Source organism: Rosa rugosa, chromosome 2 (genome assembly GCF_958449725.1).
Source record: "Rosa rugosa chromosome 2, drRosRugo1.1, whole genome shotgun sequence".
In the NCBI taxonomy this organism is placed as follows: Eukaryota; Viridiplantae; Streptophyta; class Magnoliopsida; order Rosales; family Rosaceae; genus Rosa; species Rosa rugosa.
The window spans coordinates 7,096,451-7,114,081 of record NC_084821.1 but is presented as its reverse complement, the minus strand read 5'-3'; the positions used below and the strand labels follow the sequence as shown (position 1 = coordinate 7,114,081).

The following is a 17,631-nucleotide window of genomic DNA, read 5'->3' as shown; positions in this document are numbered from 1 at the left end:
AATGAATATGGAAAAGGATAGATCTAGAGGCTGAAAAATTCAGAGCATCATATGCTCCGGAGCATGCTAAAAATTTTGAGCGAGTTTATGATGATATTGACTTCAGAGTTTAGACCAAAGAGAAAATCAGAAAGTATCCAGATAACTCGGAAGCGTAAATCGATTGCCATTGAGTCAACCATACATCATCGAAGAATCCAAATTTCTTCAAAGTTCTCGAGCTCAATGGTAACCTGTAATCACAGCTCAAATACAACGACCAAATTACAAAATTTTGCAGTGTACCAGAAACAAATAACATACGAATCAACCTTGCCCAGAACACCATAAAGAAAGCTTTTTAATTACTACAGAATGCAATTTAAAATAGTACAACATACTCCAATCCATAAAACAGCATTAGACCATATTTTTCGCCTCACTACTCATATACAAACCATCCTTAACTTGTTCACATAAACCCATGACCATAACAAAACTGCCATCACACACTTATAATAGTTTTTTCAACAGCCTAGGAGAGCTAATGCTCTGACCAAACTGTTAAGTGCAACATACAAAGCAAACCCCCTGAAATCAAACTGTCCTCTTTTCTATGCGATACGTTAACCTCTCTTGAACAGTAGGTACACACACTTCATATAGAAACAAGTCAGAACTGGCAGACAATGGAGTTGCCAGTGCCCCGATGGCAGTTGGAGGATTGGCTGACACAGCAACATCTGTGGCGCGAGAACTGTTGTTTACTCGCAGAAACTAACAAAGAAGCTCCAAGAGCTCTCCAATAATGAGAATCCACTACCCCCTGGTCTTTGCCCTCTTCATACCACCAAGACTGTTGTTGAAGGGTGACACAGAACCAGACATGGGAGAACCCTCATCACGAAGTGTACCATTGAGCATTGCCAACTCTCGCAACTGCTGCTTCTTGTAGAAATCTTGAGATTCATCCTACACAATTAATATAGACATCATGCCAAGATAGTCAACAGTGAGGCTTGCAGGCGGAATGAACAAAATTTACTAGAGGAAAAGAAAAATTTTCTCTTCACAAGGAAAGAAAAAACATACCACAGGCCTGAGCAGATCTTCAAGTACTTCACGCGCTTGTAATAAACGAGCATCAACAATTTCAACTGGTAGTTCTGCCTCCACTAGTATATGAAGAGGTTCATTCAAATGTTCATACCCCGGTTTACCTCTCATCATATCTTCCTGTAAAACAAGAATAGTACAGTGAAGTAACATTAGATCCTCTTAATAAGGAATGAGAACTGAACAGCAAATTAAACTTTATTCACAAAATAGAGTAACAGACTCCATCATAAGTGCCTGTCAGAATTCTTCTGCATACATCAATGTGACATCAAGTCCACTGATAAGCCTATGTGCAATTATCTAAGAAAAGTACATTACCCTGGCTGGATCCTTTATGCTACCACGGCCCCTGATCAGAACACGGCACTCAGTAGTTGCTTCCACTCGCTTAAGAGAGTTTCCCCTAGGACCTAGCAACCGCCCAACAAAGTTATACTGCAAAAAATTGGAGAGTTGTTAGGCAGAAGAAGAGAAATTCAGTGAGAAACTAAACAAGATCTAGTATTTCATCATACATTAGGATATTTGTCAACGGGAATATCCACTCTGATTGTCCGCTTAACAATTAGACCAGATGAGCTACTTTGAGGACTAAGCCAATTTTGTGTTGATGAGGGCTGTAATAAACTTGACATCTGGACAGTACAATCCAAACTATGTTAAAACAAATAACATATAATAGTGCTTGTTGTTCCCTTTTGCATTAAAATAACAAGAAGTATCGGTCCTTGAAAAACCTCCAAGATCCCAATATTCATTAAGCATCATGTTACAGATTGAAGAATATGTAAAAATCAGCAAGCAATAAACAAATAAATAATTCAAACTGTACAGTATGGCAGGCACAATGGAACTGAGAATGTAAAAGATGATGCATTTCAAGGTATCTACCAGAAACAAAATAACATCATTATGCATTCATTTCCCCCACCCCACCTCCCCTCCCTTTGAACCCCATATAAAGGCATCCAGTATCTCAGATGTTTAAAAATTCTAAGTGAAGACAAAGATGGTAGCCAAACTTAATAGTTGCACAAGTATAACTGAGGAGTTAGTACACCACACAAGACAATCAGTACTCCCATTATCTCCTATCAAACAAACCCTTTCGATCACTCCCCATTAGTAAGGGAGAAGTGTATCTTATGTCATGTGTAATACTTGAGATATAACAATTTAATTTAGTCTGTTTCAAAAAGAAAAACGTAGAATAAATGGAGAACCATCTAAATGAAGGAGGATTCCAGAAGCAAAGCTAATTGGTTATTTCTTTGCATCTCGATGTTAGCTTCAGACTACCTGTCACAAAGTTGCAATTAAATTGCATATCTAAACAAATGTTAACGAGTTAGCATGAGATGTAAAAGATCGTGTCAGAAATGCTTCTAAAGAACAGTAAAATTAGATGGACAATAAGGTTATGTTAAGTTAATGGTTAGTATCCGTACTTCTGATTGAAACCGTGATGCCCATCCGTTCATATCGGCACCTCCATTTGAAAACATTCCTCCAGAAGCCAGGGGGCTAGCATGTTCAAGTCCACTTTGACCTAAAACTGATGCATTCCCCAACAGTGTAGTTACACGCAATATTTCTGCTCCAAAAATGTCAAATTTTCAAGAATAAGATGTACCAGTTAGCATTTGTTATAAGGTTAGCAGTCACGACAAAATGGAGAGACAACACGGATTTTTTCTGAGTCAGTTAAACCCAATGCTTCCCTCAAGTAATAAATTTAACTTTAAAGAGTGCTGAACTACCAATTAATGATAAAAGTTAATGAAGAAAGAAAACCTATTATTTGTAAAGATAGTGATGGATTCTTTACAACTACTACCAGTGAAGCGAGTAACTCATACAAGAGAACCCCAAGTTGTTAGAGAAAAGGAAAATCCAGTAAAGAATACACACCCGGCAAAGACCGCTACTTGTGTAACACTATCAGACCTAAGCACTTAAACTTGAAATATCAATGTCAAATGTTCTCAACAATGTCAGCTACCTGGATTACTCTAGGAGAGAAGGAAAAACAAAGTACAAATACACACAGAAAGAAAACAGAGGAAGAAAGAAGCACACAATATCCACTCTCAGTTTCAAAAAAGGACTTCTAGATCAGGTATGCCTAGGAACTAGTTATCTGAGCTTTCTCATATTGAATCCCAATATCGACTACAAGCCAAAACTATAGACCAAACAGAGGTTCGCTTTGATCTTGTAGTCTTTATGTATCTGAAAATGAAGTCCTCACCATAAATTCCCAATGACCATGTAACAACATCGGCAGTACCATATTATATACAATGGGCAAATTGATTAAGCAGTTATACTCTAGTACATAAAAACAGCCCAATCCCTGTTAAATTCACACTTCTCCAACTCATGAAACCAAAAGATTCTGGTCTCAAAGATGATTCCAGCCTCAAGATGACTTCGGAAAGGTAAAAAAAAAAAAAAACACAAAGCCATCTATATTAAGAAACAAAACCAACAAGATCTGCTCCAAGTCAAACTAATCAAGCTACCTATATCGACGCTAAAGAGGTGTTTGACAAAAATGGGTACCGAAAGGGATACAATGAGAGGAATCCCTCCTTGATTAAAATCATGGAAGTGAACATACAATTACAAAATCCTAGCAATACATGTACTTTTTCAACATTTCCAAAAGTTATCATCTGTAAAAGCTAGGAAAGGGAGGAATCACAAGGAAAGGGAGTCCTCTCAAGTCTTAAATGAACAAAGAAAATACACTTATGTTGGCAATGAGCCAAAGTCCATTAAGTCAATTAAAATTTTTTAATTAGCACTAATGTGCGTACTACACTTGAAACAAAGTATATGATCCAAACCTAGTTCAGAGTTGGAATCGGCTTACCAAACTAATCACTTAAACAATGTTTTCAATATCCATCCCTAGCAAATAAAGTTCACCTGAAGTTTCAAGATAGTCACATAACACAATGCCAATTCAATTTAATTAGTACAAGAAAACAAACTTTTCTATTGCTTATCCTTGCAATCTATTTTATATCATTGAGAAGTAATTGCCCAAATCAAGTTAACAAACATGACAGCTTGGGAGCATTAGCAGAGCGTCTCTAAGACCTTACCGCACAGTGCATTTTACCAAGTTAAAAGTAACTGTATGTCAATTAAGTGGGTGATGGAACCTAAACTATCTGATGCTACTACTCTCACCACTCTTAGTGTATTAACTGTTTGTTAGCTTAGTCATGTTATAGGAATGGGTCCCTGACCAGTAAAGTTAGTCAAACCGTGCACAGTGTCCTCGGTTAAGACTTACTGGTCGCAGTTGTTAAAAAGTTATATTAGTGCTTGAATCTCGACATGTGAACACCTACATGCACTAGTAACAGCAGTTATAGTAACCATTCACAAGCTGAATCGAAAGTTCGAAACTGACCTTGGTTCAACAACCTGCAGCAATTTGGCAGCACAGGCAGGAATGGACCGAGCTTCTGACGCTCCCCGAATAGCTCAGACAGGTATCTGCACACAAAAGTAATCACATCACCAATCAAGCAATCGTAAGAAACCAATCAAGCTCTCTTCTTTGAGAAGAAATCAAGAAATCAACAATACTGCAGCTAAGAAGCATCAGATCGCCAACAATTCAGTTGCGGATTAAGTATAGCTCATCCAGTTAGATTCATCTACAACCATATATATATATATATATATATATATATATATATATATATATATATATATATATATATATATATATAGTAGTACAACCAGAACCAGTATTCGATTGAATATGAATTAGATAAACAGCCATGGTTAAAATCAATTAGATCTCGGAAGAAGGAAGCATACTTTTCTTGCTCGGCGACGAGAGCGGCGGAAGAGGAGACGGACCGAAGGCCGGAGAGGTGAGGAGAGAGAGGGGCCGACCGCGAGGGCGAGTAAGCCATGTACCTTCCACCAACGCCCGATGATGATGTCATCTCAGTAGCCCAGCGTCCGATCGCCGTCGTCGTCGTCGTGGTTTCCGGTCGTCGTCTCTGTGTGTGGACTGTGTGGAGGGAGCTGGTGGGACGATCCCGATTCCCTACCAGACGTTCTCTCTCTATCTCTCTCTGTGGAATCTCAATTCAAGATGAATGGCGTCGGTGGATATCTTTTTATACCTGATTCTGGTTTCACACTGCTTTAGTTTACTTTCACGCACACTACAGTAACTACACAGTAATTTTTTTGTTTTTTCTCCTTTTGCTTGTGGGAGTAGTTTTTTTTTTTCAGAAGAAAATTATAATATGGTCTCAGACCTTGGTACACGTTGTGGTGGTCTGAATTGCTGTCATTGACTCATGATTCGTACTTATTTCTGATTGTACTCTTAATTTAATGTTTTTCACTCCTGCAAGGTTTTCACAAAATTCAAGTGATATTATTGGCTCGGACCACTACATGACAACATCACGTGATAGTCCGGAACCATTAAATATATATATATATATTTTTGGATTTACTGCATATGGAAATTCAATAATATAAACAAAGCACCGAACAAGGAAAAAATAAAAAAAAGAATTTGAGTACGATTATTACTTTTGACAAATAAATAGGGTGTCATCCATTATAAGGTAGAGAGAGTCAAAAGATATACAGTGATTTACCAACTGTACGCACGTCAAAATAGCGTCATTGTTTGACGTGAGTAGGATCGCATTTGATAATGCTAAAATTTAAGTAACCATAGTAACCTGATGCTATTAGAATTGGAGAAAAAAAAGGACGAGTCAAATTTGAAACCTAATTTATTTGTATTTGAGACGAAGCACTGTAACAAGCACTGAGACAAGTGGAAGTAGAGGAAAAGCTCCAATACTGAAAGATTGGAGAAAGGTAGTTGAAGAAATCAAGGCAGTGGTTTGCACATGAAGTAGACAAGTACGCCCTGGACTCTCTCGAGTACATAGCTGAAAATGCATGTGATTTCCAACATTGCTACGGTGGAAGATGAATGGCCCCAAATATCATGTTCTGGCATTAATAGCAGAGGATGTAACGGCCTTTCAAGTGAGCACTGGAGTGAGAATGATAGGTAACTTTAGGAGCTCATTAGCTCAGTTGAAACTTGATTTGTCTGCAATCTTGGTTGAGGGGGAATGAAATTTGCTGCATTGAGCATGCTTCATGCATTAAAGATATGGAATTCTACGAAAAAAAATGTGAAAGAGGTAATTTTTTTTTCAATAGGATGTGAAAGAGGTAAATGTATTTTTCGATTCTGTTGAATTTTTATTATTTTATACTTGTTTACTGCAACTCTGGAAGAGTGCAAGATTCATCATGACTTCGTATTTTTCTGCTTTTCTGGCCTTGAATCAATCTTGAGTTCGATATGTAGAGCATTTTTTTACTTTCCAGCTTCCAGTTTGCCTGAACTTCTTTAGCTGTTTCAAACTTTATTTGTTTCTTTGCTATATGTAAATTTTAAGACATAAGGCTTAGACTTCGCACTTCTGAAGTCCGCAGTTCTACATTTCTGCAATTCTACGCGTGTTTGAAATCTTAAGCCATAGGAAATTTACATGACAATTCTCCCCGCCTTGGAATTCTAACATCAAAATAATGTAAATGAAATCTTCCGTGTATCCTTTCGAAAAAAAGAAAAAGAAGAAGAAATCTTTCATGTATACATTATCAAAAATTCCCACTAAATGGGATTCCTCGTTAACTTTTATCTATCCATCTATCTTGTTGTACGCTTGTTGATGGAAACTCGAACAGAATCTATGATGTCAGTGTTTTTACCCACTTGTGCTCTTGTCTTCCTGTCTGCAACTCCATCATCTTCTTGTTCTTGATGCATCAATACAAAATAGGTATGCCGTAATCGGGAATCCCCAATTCCAGATATGCATAAGAAGTTGTAAGCAGGTTAGTGGCAAAGGAAATATTCTCCACGTCCATAGATAGATTGGAAAAAGTTTGTTTTCAGTCTGAGTGATCACGGAAGCGGACAGTTTTGTTGATGCTTGGGAAAATCCTGTTGATGGGAATGATTTTGTTGATAAGGGATCTCTCATGACGATATCTGTTAATGGAAAGTACAATTATCACCGGTGAGTGATAATCTCCAATTAAAAGTAACAAAGAATATCATGATAACAACAACTTTAATGTTGAAACAGGGCACATACATGACAAATGCCGAAGTGCAGAAGCAAGCGACCCCAATGGTAAAATGAACAACAAAAGTCGCCCAGAAATTCTTCCTGTCTAGAAATATTCTCTCAGAAATGATAGTAGTTATTCCTGAAAACAGCAAGACCTTCCATCCTTCAGGTAAGCATTTGTAAAAAGAAAATGAGGAAGAATCCTGTGAATAGAAAACAGAAAAATTAGCGCATACAAGGTTAAAACCACTCATGAAACATGCAAGAAAAATGAATAAATCATACCTGGAAGTAATGCTTGATGAATGCCCCAGAGTATAATATTCTCAAAATCATATCTTTACCGTGTCAAGGAACCAGAGACCTAATGAACTTGGTTGGAATAACGCACAATCCAAATAACTCTGTTCACAGTATTCAGACTGATGAAATCATCAATATTACTGTGTTATGCAACTTGCAATTTTGTACAAACAAAAGATCATCAACTGTTCTTTATTATTGGCCTCAGATACGTTTTGAGGCCAATTGTTTTTACTCATTGCTACAAAAATAACGACATAATGTTGCAGATCCTTTATTTATAATAAAGTTAACTTTTGAAAAAAGAGTGCAAAGGATATCAAAAGAATTTTAAAAATAAGCAGGAGTTACCCAAGGGTCCCATTCTCAAAAAAATAAAAAGGACCCAAGGGTCCATTTCAGAATGTTATAGTTTTACACTTAAATAAAGAAGAGTGGAAAGGCAGATGGATGAGAGAGAAGAAAGTGAGAACTGAGAAGTTTCAGGAAGAAAACAGTTGGAATGCAAACAAAAATGTTACTAAGGGATCTTCAGAAAACAGCTATACAGTCTTTAGTTAGTAAAGGATACTTAATGAATTTGCCAAAATTAAGCCAACTGCGCCAGCGGAGTTTACCAGCAGGATATTCAGTACTACATATATAATTGTTATCAGAACAGATGGAAGATTTGACCACAGAAGCTGGTTCTTCTTGGCAACTGCATGTACAAATGCTTCAGAAGTTCCTGCATATCAAAGAACAATTTCAGTTCTCGCCTGATACTTTTATGCATACAGGTGAAGTATCTGAATTAAAACCAGACCACTAATGACTCCATATAGGTGAACCCATTTTGAAACATTCACAACATTTAAAAGGTATAACAGTTCCAAATATAGAAATTTAGTAGATTGGTATACCCTTCACTTTTAAATATAGAGGAATTCAACATTCTATGGGAAATTAGACTTGTGAGTGTTCACATATCGTTGATTTATACCAGATCTAATAACTATTTCTTTGCATTATTTGTTTTGGTAGTAGGCTAAGTAAGACAGGTACAGAGAGGGGCATGCTGATAAGCCCGTGAATATTGAAAAACAGAATCTGAACATTACTCACCATTCATAGCCAAAACAATAATATAAAAGCAATAATATCCCAGGGCTGTTGATGCTTCCCCATCACTCCATTTTTGACCATACACCAATCTGATGAGAGAATAAGCATAACTCGGGCCAAACGCCATAAATATAAGACCTACAGGCCATCCAATCAGCATGAGACCAAGAAAATAATAAAGAAGAAACAGCTGTAGAAACAATGTTTGTTCCTCTTTTAATCAATGTCAAAATCAGAACCTTCCTACAGAAATAATGCTAATGTTCACCAGTAGCATTTATTAAGTGGTGAGAAATCGAATCAGAGTCCCATGGGAATTCCCTACCAGAAGGGACCCTCTAATTTGATCACTAAGGAATAAAATCAAATGTCAACATAAGTATTCTCACTACCTTGATCTCATCTTTTGAAATAACATGAATCAAGGCATATCTGCATGCTAAAGTGAACTTTATCTTTTACTTTTTTGAGAGATATTATCCGGGTTTGTCACAGTTGTCAGGAGGATTGAGATGCTAATAACTTAACTATTTATGGAGACTATATATATACATATTCTTATGTTTAATTTGTATAAAACAGAGTAAACGGAAAAGGAAAAGCGCACACCTATTAACAAAACCAGCTTAAGGGCCTCTGTAAGGCTACTTCCCAACCTCTTGTCCTTATCTGGGTCTTTTCCTGTCAATTAAAGATATCAGGAGAAAACTAAAGTTTGTTAGAATTGAACCCTGCATGATGTAATGCTATTTCAGCGCCACACAACTAATGGCTTTCTCATGGTATAACTTTTGAGAGTATAACTTTTAAACTGTTAATGAAACTGCAGAGCTTTCTCACATGGAAGCAAAACCAGTAATCATTTTTAGCGCAAATCACTAGAAACAAAAAGCAGGTAGAAGTTGACTCAAGAGCAAGACAAATCAGGTATAGAATGAAAATAACTATCATGAAACAGAGGAGAGGAGTAACCTGATGCAGACCTTGCAAATGTAGCATAGGTACTTTCTTCAAAAGGAAGAAACACCATCCTCACCACCAGGCTCCCTGAAATGTAATAAATTTAATAAACGAAAAATTCCAAATTACTGACATAATATTCAGTCAAAATAGTCTAGGTAAAAAAGAAAAAAGAATTAGCTCTTATCATGGTGAGAAAGTGACTATTGTATGACCCAAAATATCTGAACCAAGAAAATTACCTAAATTGTCCACAAATCCATATACAGCTTGGTTATAATATGTTGCCCACTGTAAAAGAACAAAATTTTGTCCTTCCTGAAGGATCAGTTTCACACAGGATTGCAAAGCAAACAACTCACACATCTTTAACAGCTCCCCATCATAATTCTTCTTATTCTTTGCTCTGTGAAAGGTATTAGGCTGTCAAGAGCAGTACATTGACCTTATAATTAAATCTAATAAATCTATCCTTCCAGCTAAGACTGCATATTGTCATTTTGGATGCATTACATATGAATAGGAAAAAATATTGGACCACAACAATGAATCTGATGAGTAAATAATGAGTATAACTTGCAACAATATTCCAACCAACTACACAAAGACTCACAATTGATCATGTACTACATAAATATAAAATATTTACTCACACATGTCATTTCTATTTACGTTAAGCTCAGGGCACTGTAGGTTTACTGCTTTCCAGATATGACCAGGACCAACAAAGAACTTTACACAATAACTTGCCCTGAACAGATAAGTCATTTCCAGTTTTCTACTATCAAAGAATTCAAGAGATGTGATGACCAGAAGTTTCACCTAAGATCTTAAGAGTTCCTTCTCTTTCTACTTAAAAGTTACTTTACAAAGAACGTTTTTCAGTCAATGCTGGGTTATATTCATTGCTTAAAAATTTAAGTGCATTATCTTGACAAGTTACTTCCTTGTTGTTACAGAAAATGGATGTTCACCATCCTGAAGTGTATATATATAACAATGTACAACTGGGAACAGAATATAATACCTGAAGGGGAAAAGAGCAGAACTTCTATATGGACGAAAACGAAGAAAGTAGACCCAATACCCTGAGAACAAGCACAGTCCATAAGCAGTCTGTGACAATGCAAATATAATCTCTTTTTCCTGCAACCGATCAATTGGACCTTTTAATTAGAATCTGCATCTGACTCCGAAAACCACCAACTTGGTGGGGTTTAAATCATAACAAGCTATATAAGGAAACATAGAACAGGCCATAAGATAGATAAATGAAACATATACATAATTCCAACAAACAAAGAGATCATCGGAGCTTCTCATGCTCATCACAACCATGCCCTAAGGTCAACAATTATAATGATCCTTAAGTAGATGGGGTTAGGCGCATCAGTTGTAGTCTGCCCCCTCGATTTCCTACATGTACTGGCTCATTTTTAAACGTTCACACCTTTTCAGTTTTGAAAACCTTAATAACAGATGTTTCCACCAACTCAAAAGTTACTAGTAATCACGTTCACTGACTTCTAGCCACATATACTTCTCCCACTGGGTTTCCTTTCTATACCTTGCTCATTACTAATCCCTCCCCTCTCAGATTGGAATCCTGGATAACAGAGGACTCCACCAACTCAAAGTTACTAGTCCTCATTCAGTGACTTCTAGCCACAATGTACAGAAGTATAGAGAAGTGCTTCGACTGATGAATCTTTTAACAGGGGAAGTATACCACTCCCATGCCATAATTGGCCATTAATCCTGATGGAAACTTTATAAAATGAAGATAACAGCTTTAATGAGGCAAGAACACCTATAGACTTAGTGAGTGGCAACTAGAAAATCTGAGAAAACGGTGCCAGTTTCACACCAGAGAATTTTACAAGGATCTAAGCAATCTTGAACACCCTGAAGAAATATGACTTTACCATATATTGGGTCCTCTATAGTAGACTATGTGTGCCAGTCTTGACTTTGTTTCTTCATAGCCTCTCAATTAGTTAGTTAAAATAATAAGTATTTTACAAGTTTTGTTCCATGTCCAGTAACCAATAAAAAGTTCTACTAAAGAAAAGCTGCCTGGCTAAGGAACTTATGGACATCATCACATTTTCCGAAGATATCACAAAAGGGAAATCAAATAAGATTGTTACACACTGCCTGGTTGGTGCTACTATGGAAATAGAGAATATGTGAGCAAAGTGAATAGTTTGATTAAAGATATTACCATGTCAGCTCGCATGCCAAAGAGAACGGCTGTTGTTATGCAGCGAAAAAAAGTAGCGGCAGTTTCAACTGCCAGCCTTAATTTAAGCAGCAGCAAGTTTTGAGATAGGATATACAAGGGCTCTGCCAATAGTTCTAATATACATGCACCGCCTGCCAGATGCAAATAACTCAGGTGAGTGAGGCATTAATATGAATAATGAATTCAATCAAGCAAAGTTAAACAGATTAAGATTTCCAACGATCAACAATTCTGAAGTCTAAGCAATACCAATGATTCAAAAACCACATGTGGATTTCTAACCAAACATATATACCATAGTCATAAAAATTAGATTAGCCACAATATCCATAGACATAGAGAAGCAACAGCAACACCATGAAGTTTTCAAAAGAAACGCAAAGACATATTCAACAATGTACCAGTAATCAAGATCCCTTGTCCATATGGATCAGAAAAGCTCAAGCCTTTCCACCAAAAGACAAAACCAGACGCTGCAGTAGTAATAATAATTCCACACGGTGGAACCAACCACGCAAATTTCATGATCTTTGCTATGTTTTCTTCTGTTGAAGTACCATCGCTGCAGCATAACACACATTGATCATAAGTCCTTGGTTAGTGCAACACAAATCACAAATGCATTACTAACAAAACCAAAACAATCACCTTTTCATGTCCTGTCGCAGACATGCTCGCCGAAACCCCTCCCGGCTGAGAAACAACACGCAATTCACAAATAGCGGAAACTGTACTCCATAGAGCTGCAGAAAAACAGAACTTACTTTCAACAAAACAATCCTAAATCAAATGAAAACATTCCTCAAACCCATAACAGACATTGCATTGCTAGAGTTCTAGTGCATTATGAGATTGGACTATTCTCCAATTCCATTCTAAACGTATAAACAAACTAAAGCTTGCATCTTTCCATGTGAGCTATACTGAAACAAAGCAAAAATCATAGAGAACGTTATAGGCATTGTGATTTTTACCGCAAAGTCTTCAACTTTAAGGAAATTTCTGAGGATCACAGCATTGACTATGAATGGAATTCCTCTTGAACACAACTGGGTAGCTGATGCAATAGAAAAATGGGGTAAATAGTAAATACCCAATTTGCGTAATCTTCTGTAAAGCTGAGAAAACAAGCAGAGAAAGAGAGTGAGGGAGAAACTGACCCAATAGGTACTTGAAAGTGCGAGAGAAATCCGACGAGCTGGCGTCACTTGGGGATTTGGATTCAGACGACGACGGAGAATTGGACATATTGGTGAAGTTTGATTGGGTCTCTGATTTCTCTTCAGAGTTGTGGAGCCAAAGTGAGGAGAAATCTAGTTACTGTTACTAACGGCCGCCTAACTCGTGTACTTGTGTTCTCCATGGTTGACCAACTTGACCACTACTATGTGATTGTTTTACCATCGAGGCATTATGGAACGTTAAAAACAAATATGTCTTTTGGTAACTTTGTATCTATAATATATATATATATATACGGAGCGGATCGAGAGAGGACGTCCGCATTTTCGCTAAAGTGCGGACGACGGTGCGGCGCCAGTTGCCGGAGGGAGGCCAGGGGTCGGACGGACCAGTCTGCAGTCGGGTGGAGTCGCCGGCGACAAGGTTGCAGTTGCAGGTGAGGTTGCTGCCCAGAAACCTGCAACCTCGACCTCCTCCGACCTCGATCGCTGTCCAGAAGCCGTCTGGGATGCTTCCGGCCTCCTTTCGGCCCGATTGGTGCCGCCGTCGAGGCCTGAGCGGGGCTGCAGCGCCGTCGTCCGCACTTTAGCGAAAGTGCGGACGTCCTCTCTTGATCGGGCCTGTATATATATATATATATATATATATATATATATATATATATATATATTTCGGTAAAAAGATATATCCGGTTACATTTGAGATTAGCTTAAGTAGTGAGAAGAGTTTGTTAATTAGGCTAAGTCAGAGATTCGATTACAATGAATGACTTATATAACTTAGTATCTTGTTCTTTCTTATCCGAGTTGCTTCTTTTGATCCATCAATATTCCCTCTCGAGCTCTTCGAGAGACTCAATTCCATTTTATTAATATGTTTACCTCTCAAGGTTCTTTTTTGATTTCACACATATTCTACACAGATGATAACCATTACTAATGTTATGCTTGCGTCGTATTTAGTTGTGCTCACATTAAATTTATACATTTCATTTTAGGCCTCTCACATCTCTAATGTTGTGCTCGTACCAACAAGAATGGATGGGTGGATAACATCAAGTGCATTTTTTTATTTTAAAATTACTTATAAATATCAACTGTTGAGATCTACTGGTTCACTTACACCACTTCCAATAACGTAGAAGAATTTCTAGTCACATATACACGTATCAAAAGTGAGAGACCTAAGGCCTCGTTTGGTTAGCGGAAAGGAAATCAATTCCTTAGGAAATATGATAAGAAAGGAAAACGAACTTCTCACTAACTTTCCTTTCCACTATTTGGAAACTTTGGGAAAGTAAGAAGAAAATGTATGTTTGTTTCCATTCTAGTGTTTGGTTTGTGTAAGGAAAGGAAACAAAATCATACTAATATTCCATTTTTATCCTCATATATAATAACAAAATCTCATAAACTTTCTAAATAAATTGTCAATAATAATTTTCAATAAGGATATAATTTTTTTTTTTTTTTGTTTTTGGGTGAGGACACAATTACTCACCGAATCTATTCAGTTACAGAGGGGATTTTCTTCCCGCTACTCCTAACTCCTCCCCAACACTTTGGTGAGGGCACAAAGTCGTCAAATTTAGTAAATTATCAAAACTTGGGTGGCCGGAGATGGAGGAGGCGGTACCGTTCAAGAACCTCAACAGCCGAGAGTACCACGGCCACGAGAAGAAGGTAAAATACCATCTCATCTCCAATCTCATCATCCACTAAACCCTAATTTCTTTCCCCCCTCTATTTTCTACCCGCTCAATTCTGATTCTTTCACCGTCTAAAGGTGCACTCTGTGGCTTGGAACTGCACCGGCACCAAGCTCGCATCGGGTTCCGTGGACCAAACCGCTCGGATTTGGCACATTGAGCCTCACGGACATGTAAGCATTGAAATTTGTTGTTATCTCAATGAATAAAGCAATGAAAATTTTGTGTTGGACCGGTTTATGTAAAAACTATATACTTATTATTATGTTGCAGAGTAAGCCTAAAGGTGTGGAATTGAGGGGGCACACGGATAGTGTGGATCAGCTGTGTTGGGATCCCAAGCATGCTGATTTGGTTGCCACTGCCTCCGGAGATAAAACCGTTCGGCTATGGGATGCGCGGAGTGAGTCATTTGATGTGTCAATTTAATAGCTTTTTTCGGTGTAGAGCTAGGAATTTTGATGCTGTAATGGGGTATGTGACTGTGTTTTTGGGTTCTGCAGCTGGGAAGTGTGCGCAGCTAGCGGAGCTTAGTGGCGAAAACATTAACATTACGTATAAGCCGGATGGGACGCACATTGCGGTTGGTAATAGGGTATGTTTACTTGTGTGTGAAAGCTCTGTTGTATGAGGGATGTTTGCTTCCTCAGTAGATATGGATGTTTGGTGTTCTTATGGTTTTGTTTGTTTTGTCCTTAAATTGTAGGATGATGAACTAACGATTTTGGATGTTCGGAAATTTAAGCCAATTCACAAGAGGAAGTTCAATTATGAGGTAACCTATCAAAGAGATGGTTTTTTTTAATGACTTGTCTGTTGCATGTTCTCGAGAGGCTTAGCTTTCATACTGCTAGGCATTTGCAAGAACTTTTGAAGCTCAAATTTGAGAAATTCAAGGCTTGGGTATAATATGCAAAGGTAGCTTTAGAAAACTGACATCAATAAGGAATTTATCTAGAACACAAATCACAAGAGGGTTTATCAGCATATGTAAAATGTTAATTAATCTCTCTTTCTTCTGAAGTTCAAGACCGAATCTTTTCATTCTATCGTTACAGGTGTAATATTACAAAGGAATAAGTTATTTTCTACAAATTGAAATATGATTTGATATCACATGCAAAAAGCTGTATTGGATGACTAGTCCAGATTGAAGCTGTAATACTACAACATCTATCCCCATGTTTTTGTCTTCAAAAGGCTTTTGTCAATCTATTCCACTAGTTACTGGATGTAGAATTGATGCACAGTTTTGAGTACATGTGTAATTTATTTGTATCAGCATGAATGCTTCAATCCAAGGGATGCCCCTAAGTCTTATTTAGTCTTCTTCCTTTTCAGGTTAATGAAATTGCTTGGAACACAACAAGTGATATTTTCTTCTTGACAACTGGAAATGGTGAGAACAATTTAATACAATCAATTTTTATTATCTCTACCTGCTGGGATATATATTCTAAATATATATTCTTCTGATCAGGCACCGTTGAAGTACTATCATACCCATCTCTTAAACCAGTTGACACTCTCATGGCTCATACAGCTGGTTGCTATTGCATTGCAATTGACCCACGTGGAAGGTATACCACAAAGTTGTATCATTTCTTCATTTATGACAAAAAGAACCTCTTTTATCTCATCTGCCCATTAACTTGCTGTAATAGTTGAACACTGCCTACTATCAGCATGCCCACTCCATAGATCCCATCCTAGAATGCATTTATATACAGTATTTACATTGTTCTATTTCTTTTTGTCTCTCCAAATTTCTCTTGAAGACACTATATGATTTCCTACTTTAACCCTGTCACATACTCTTTAATGCTCTTTGTACCATGACAGATATTTTGCTGTTGGGAGTGCCGATTCCCTGGTCAGCTTGTGGGATATCTCAGAGATGCTCTGTGTGCGAACATTTACAAAACTTGAGTGAGTTCTACTGTAGTTTTCCTATTGTAATACTATTTTAACAAAATTGTAATTCTGCAGTTATTGAGTAAAATATGGCCACTGTACATTTTTTCTCCTTAGTTTGCTGCAAAGACTTTAATTATCTGCATTCCTTGTCCTGTTATGACCTCTGTTTGTAATTTTCTTCAGATCGCCTGTGAGAACAATAAGCTTCAACCATACTGGAGAGTATCTTGCTTGTGCCAGTGAAGACTGGTTTATTGATATAGTAAGTATCTTAAAGGGCTTACTCTGTCATTCAGCTTTTGAAGAGCAGTATTCTCCCTTATGGAAGAGCGCTCGACTATAAAGGCGGCATTCTGTCATTCTACCTTGCTAGTCCTGCCATTTTTTTATTTTATCTATATGTTTCTTTTTTTTGCTTAATTCAGATATACCTAATTCATTAAATTGCTGCTGTATAAAACAGTCAAATGTTCAAACTGGGCGGACGGTGCATCAAATTCCTTGTAGGGCTGCCATGAACAGTGTGGAGTGGAATCCTAAAAGCAATCTACTTGCATATGCTGGGGATGACAAGATCAAACCCCCTGGTGAAGGTAAATTACTGTTTGTTATTCACACCAGGCTAATCCATTAACACAAGGCAAACTTAACTGATGTGATGTTTTGGTTACGTTAATTTGTTGCAGGTATCTTTAGGATATTTGGCTTCAAAAGTTCGAGCTAATATCTAATAATTAGATTCTGTTTTGCTATTTTCCTCTGGACTGTAAGTGGAGCACTCTTGTGCATGCAACTCTAACTTTGATACTGAAATTCCATGATCCCAAAACAGTGTTGTGCGGTATTAGACAACAGCTGACAGTTTTTAACTTTTTATTCTATGATAAATGGTCGCCGTTTAGTTCCTTGTACTTGCCAGTTGTAATTGAACAAGGACTACGTAAATGAGTAAATTAATTGCT

General features: G+C 37.4%; 3 protein-coding genes across 4 annotated transcripts; 1 reads left to right on the top strand and 2 right to left on the bottom strand.

Annotated features, from left to right (window-relative positions):
* Window positions 1–327: 327 nt before the first annotated feature.
* On the bottom strand, window positions 328–5,228 carry LOC133731575 (KH domain-containing protein At5g56140). Of its 2 annotated transcripts, none has more exons than XM_062158948.1 (7): window positions 4,942–5,228; window positions 4,526–4,611; window positions 2,547–2,653; window positions 1,614–1,733; window positions 1,417–1,533; window positions 1,072–1,215; window positions 328–951 (listed from the first exon to the last, which is right to left on the bottom strand). In XM_062158948.1, the coding sequence occupies exons 1-7, from the start codon at window positions 5,070–5,072 to the stop codon at window positions 799–801; spliced, it is 858 nt and encodes a 285-aa protein (XP_062014932.1). In that variant the 5' UTR covers window positions 5,073–5,228; the 3' UTR covers window positions 328–798. The 2 variants fall into 2 exon arrangements, with proteins under 2 accessions (XP_062014932.1, XP_062014931.1); XM_062158947.1 differs by having other exon boundaries at window positions 2,547–2,692; window positions 4,942–5,227.
* Window positions 5,229–6,678: 1,450 nt separating this feature from the next.
* LOC133733921 (uncharacterized) lies at window positions 6,679–13,199 on the bottom strand. The gene is made up of 14 exons (XM_062161568.1): window positions 13,023–13,199; window positions 12,837–12,919; window positions 12,511–12,605; window positions 12,264–12,424; window positions 11,842–11,993; window positions 10,645–10,763; window positions 9,860–10,023; window positions 9,630–9,704; window positions 9,267–9,338; window positions 8,658–8,795; window positions 8,125–8,280; window positions 7,536–7,588; window positions 7,275–7,453; window positions 6,679–7,168 (listed from the first exon to the last, which is right to left on the bottom strand). Exons 1-14 carry the CDS (start codon window positions 13,108–13,110, stop codon window positions 7,069–7,071), a joined length of 1,635 nt encoding a protein of 544 aa, XP_062017552.1. The 5' UTR covers window positions 13,111–13,199; the 3' UTR covers window positions 6,679–7,068.
* A 1,325-nt stretch (window positions 13,200–14,524) lies between these two features.
* On the top strand, window positions 14,525–17,574 carry LOC133731937 (THO complex subunit 3-like). The gene is made up of 11 exons (XM_062159385.1): window positions 14,525–14,726; window positions 14,830–14,925; window positions 15,026–15,155; window positions 15,256–15,347; window positions 15,459–15,527; window positions 16,094–16,151; window positions 16,233–16,332; window positions 16,595–16,681; window positions 16,853–16,931; window positions 17,133–17,262; window positions 17,356–17,574. The coding sequence occupies exons 1-11, from the start codon at window positions 14,664–14,666 to the stop codon at window positions 17,391–17,393; spliced, it is 942 nt and encodes a 313-aa protein (XP_062015369.1). The 5' UTR covers window positions 14,525–14,663; the 3' UTR covers window positions 17,394–17,574.
* Window positions 17,575–17,631: the final 57 nt, after the last annotated feature.

What these genes read in the sequence shown, in the direction of transcription:
- LOC133731575 (XM_062158947.1), bottom strand. Translation starts at nt 5,072, where the DNA reads ATGACATCATCATCGGGCGTTGGTGGAAGGTACATGGCTTACTCGCCC. An exon ending in CTGCAGGTTGTTGAACCAAG is followed by an intron (nt 2,693 to 4,525) that starts GTCAGTTTCGAA and finishes TTTTTGGAGCAG; the next exon opens with AAATATTGCGTGTAACTACA. An exon ending in CCGTTGACAAATATCCTAAT is followed by an intron (nt 1,534 to 1,613) that starts GTATGATGAAAT and finishes AATTTTTTGCAG; the next exon opens with TATAACTTTGTTGGGCGGTT.
- LOC133733921 (XM_062161568.1), bottom strand. Translation starts at nt 13,110, where the DNA reads ATGTCCAATTCTCCGTCGTCGTCTGAATCCAAATCCCCAAGTGACGCC. An exon ending in TTAAAGTTGAAGACTTTGCG is followed by an intron (nt 12,606 to 12,836) that starts GTAAAAATCACA and finishes GTTTTTCTGCAG; the next exon opens with CTCTATGGAGTACAGTTTCC. An exon ending in TCTGCTCTTTTCCCCTTCAG is followed by an intron (nt 10,024 to 10,644) that starts GTATTATATTCT and finishes TACCTTTCACAG; the next exon opens with AGCAAAGAATAAGAAGAATT.
- LOC133731937 (XM_062159385.1), top strand. Translation starts at nt 14,664, where the DNA reads ATGGAGGAGGCGGTACCGTTCAAGAACCTCAACAGCCGAGAGTACCAC. An exon ending in CGAACATTTACAAAACTTGA is followed by an intron (nt 16,682 to 16,852) that starts GTGAGTTCTACT and finishes AATTTTCTTCAG; the next exon opens with ATCGCCTGTGAGAACAATAA. An exon ending in GATCAAACCCCCTGGTGAAG is followed by an intron (nt 17,263 to 17,355) that starts GTAAATTACTGT and finishes AATTTGTTGCAG; the next exon opens with GTATCTTTAGGATATTTGGC.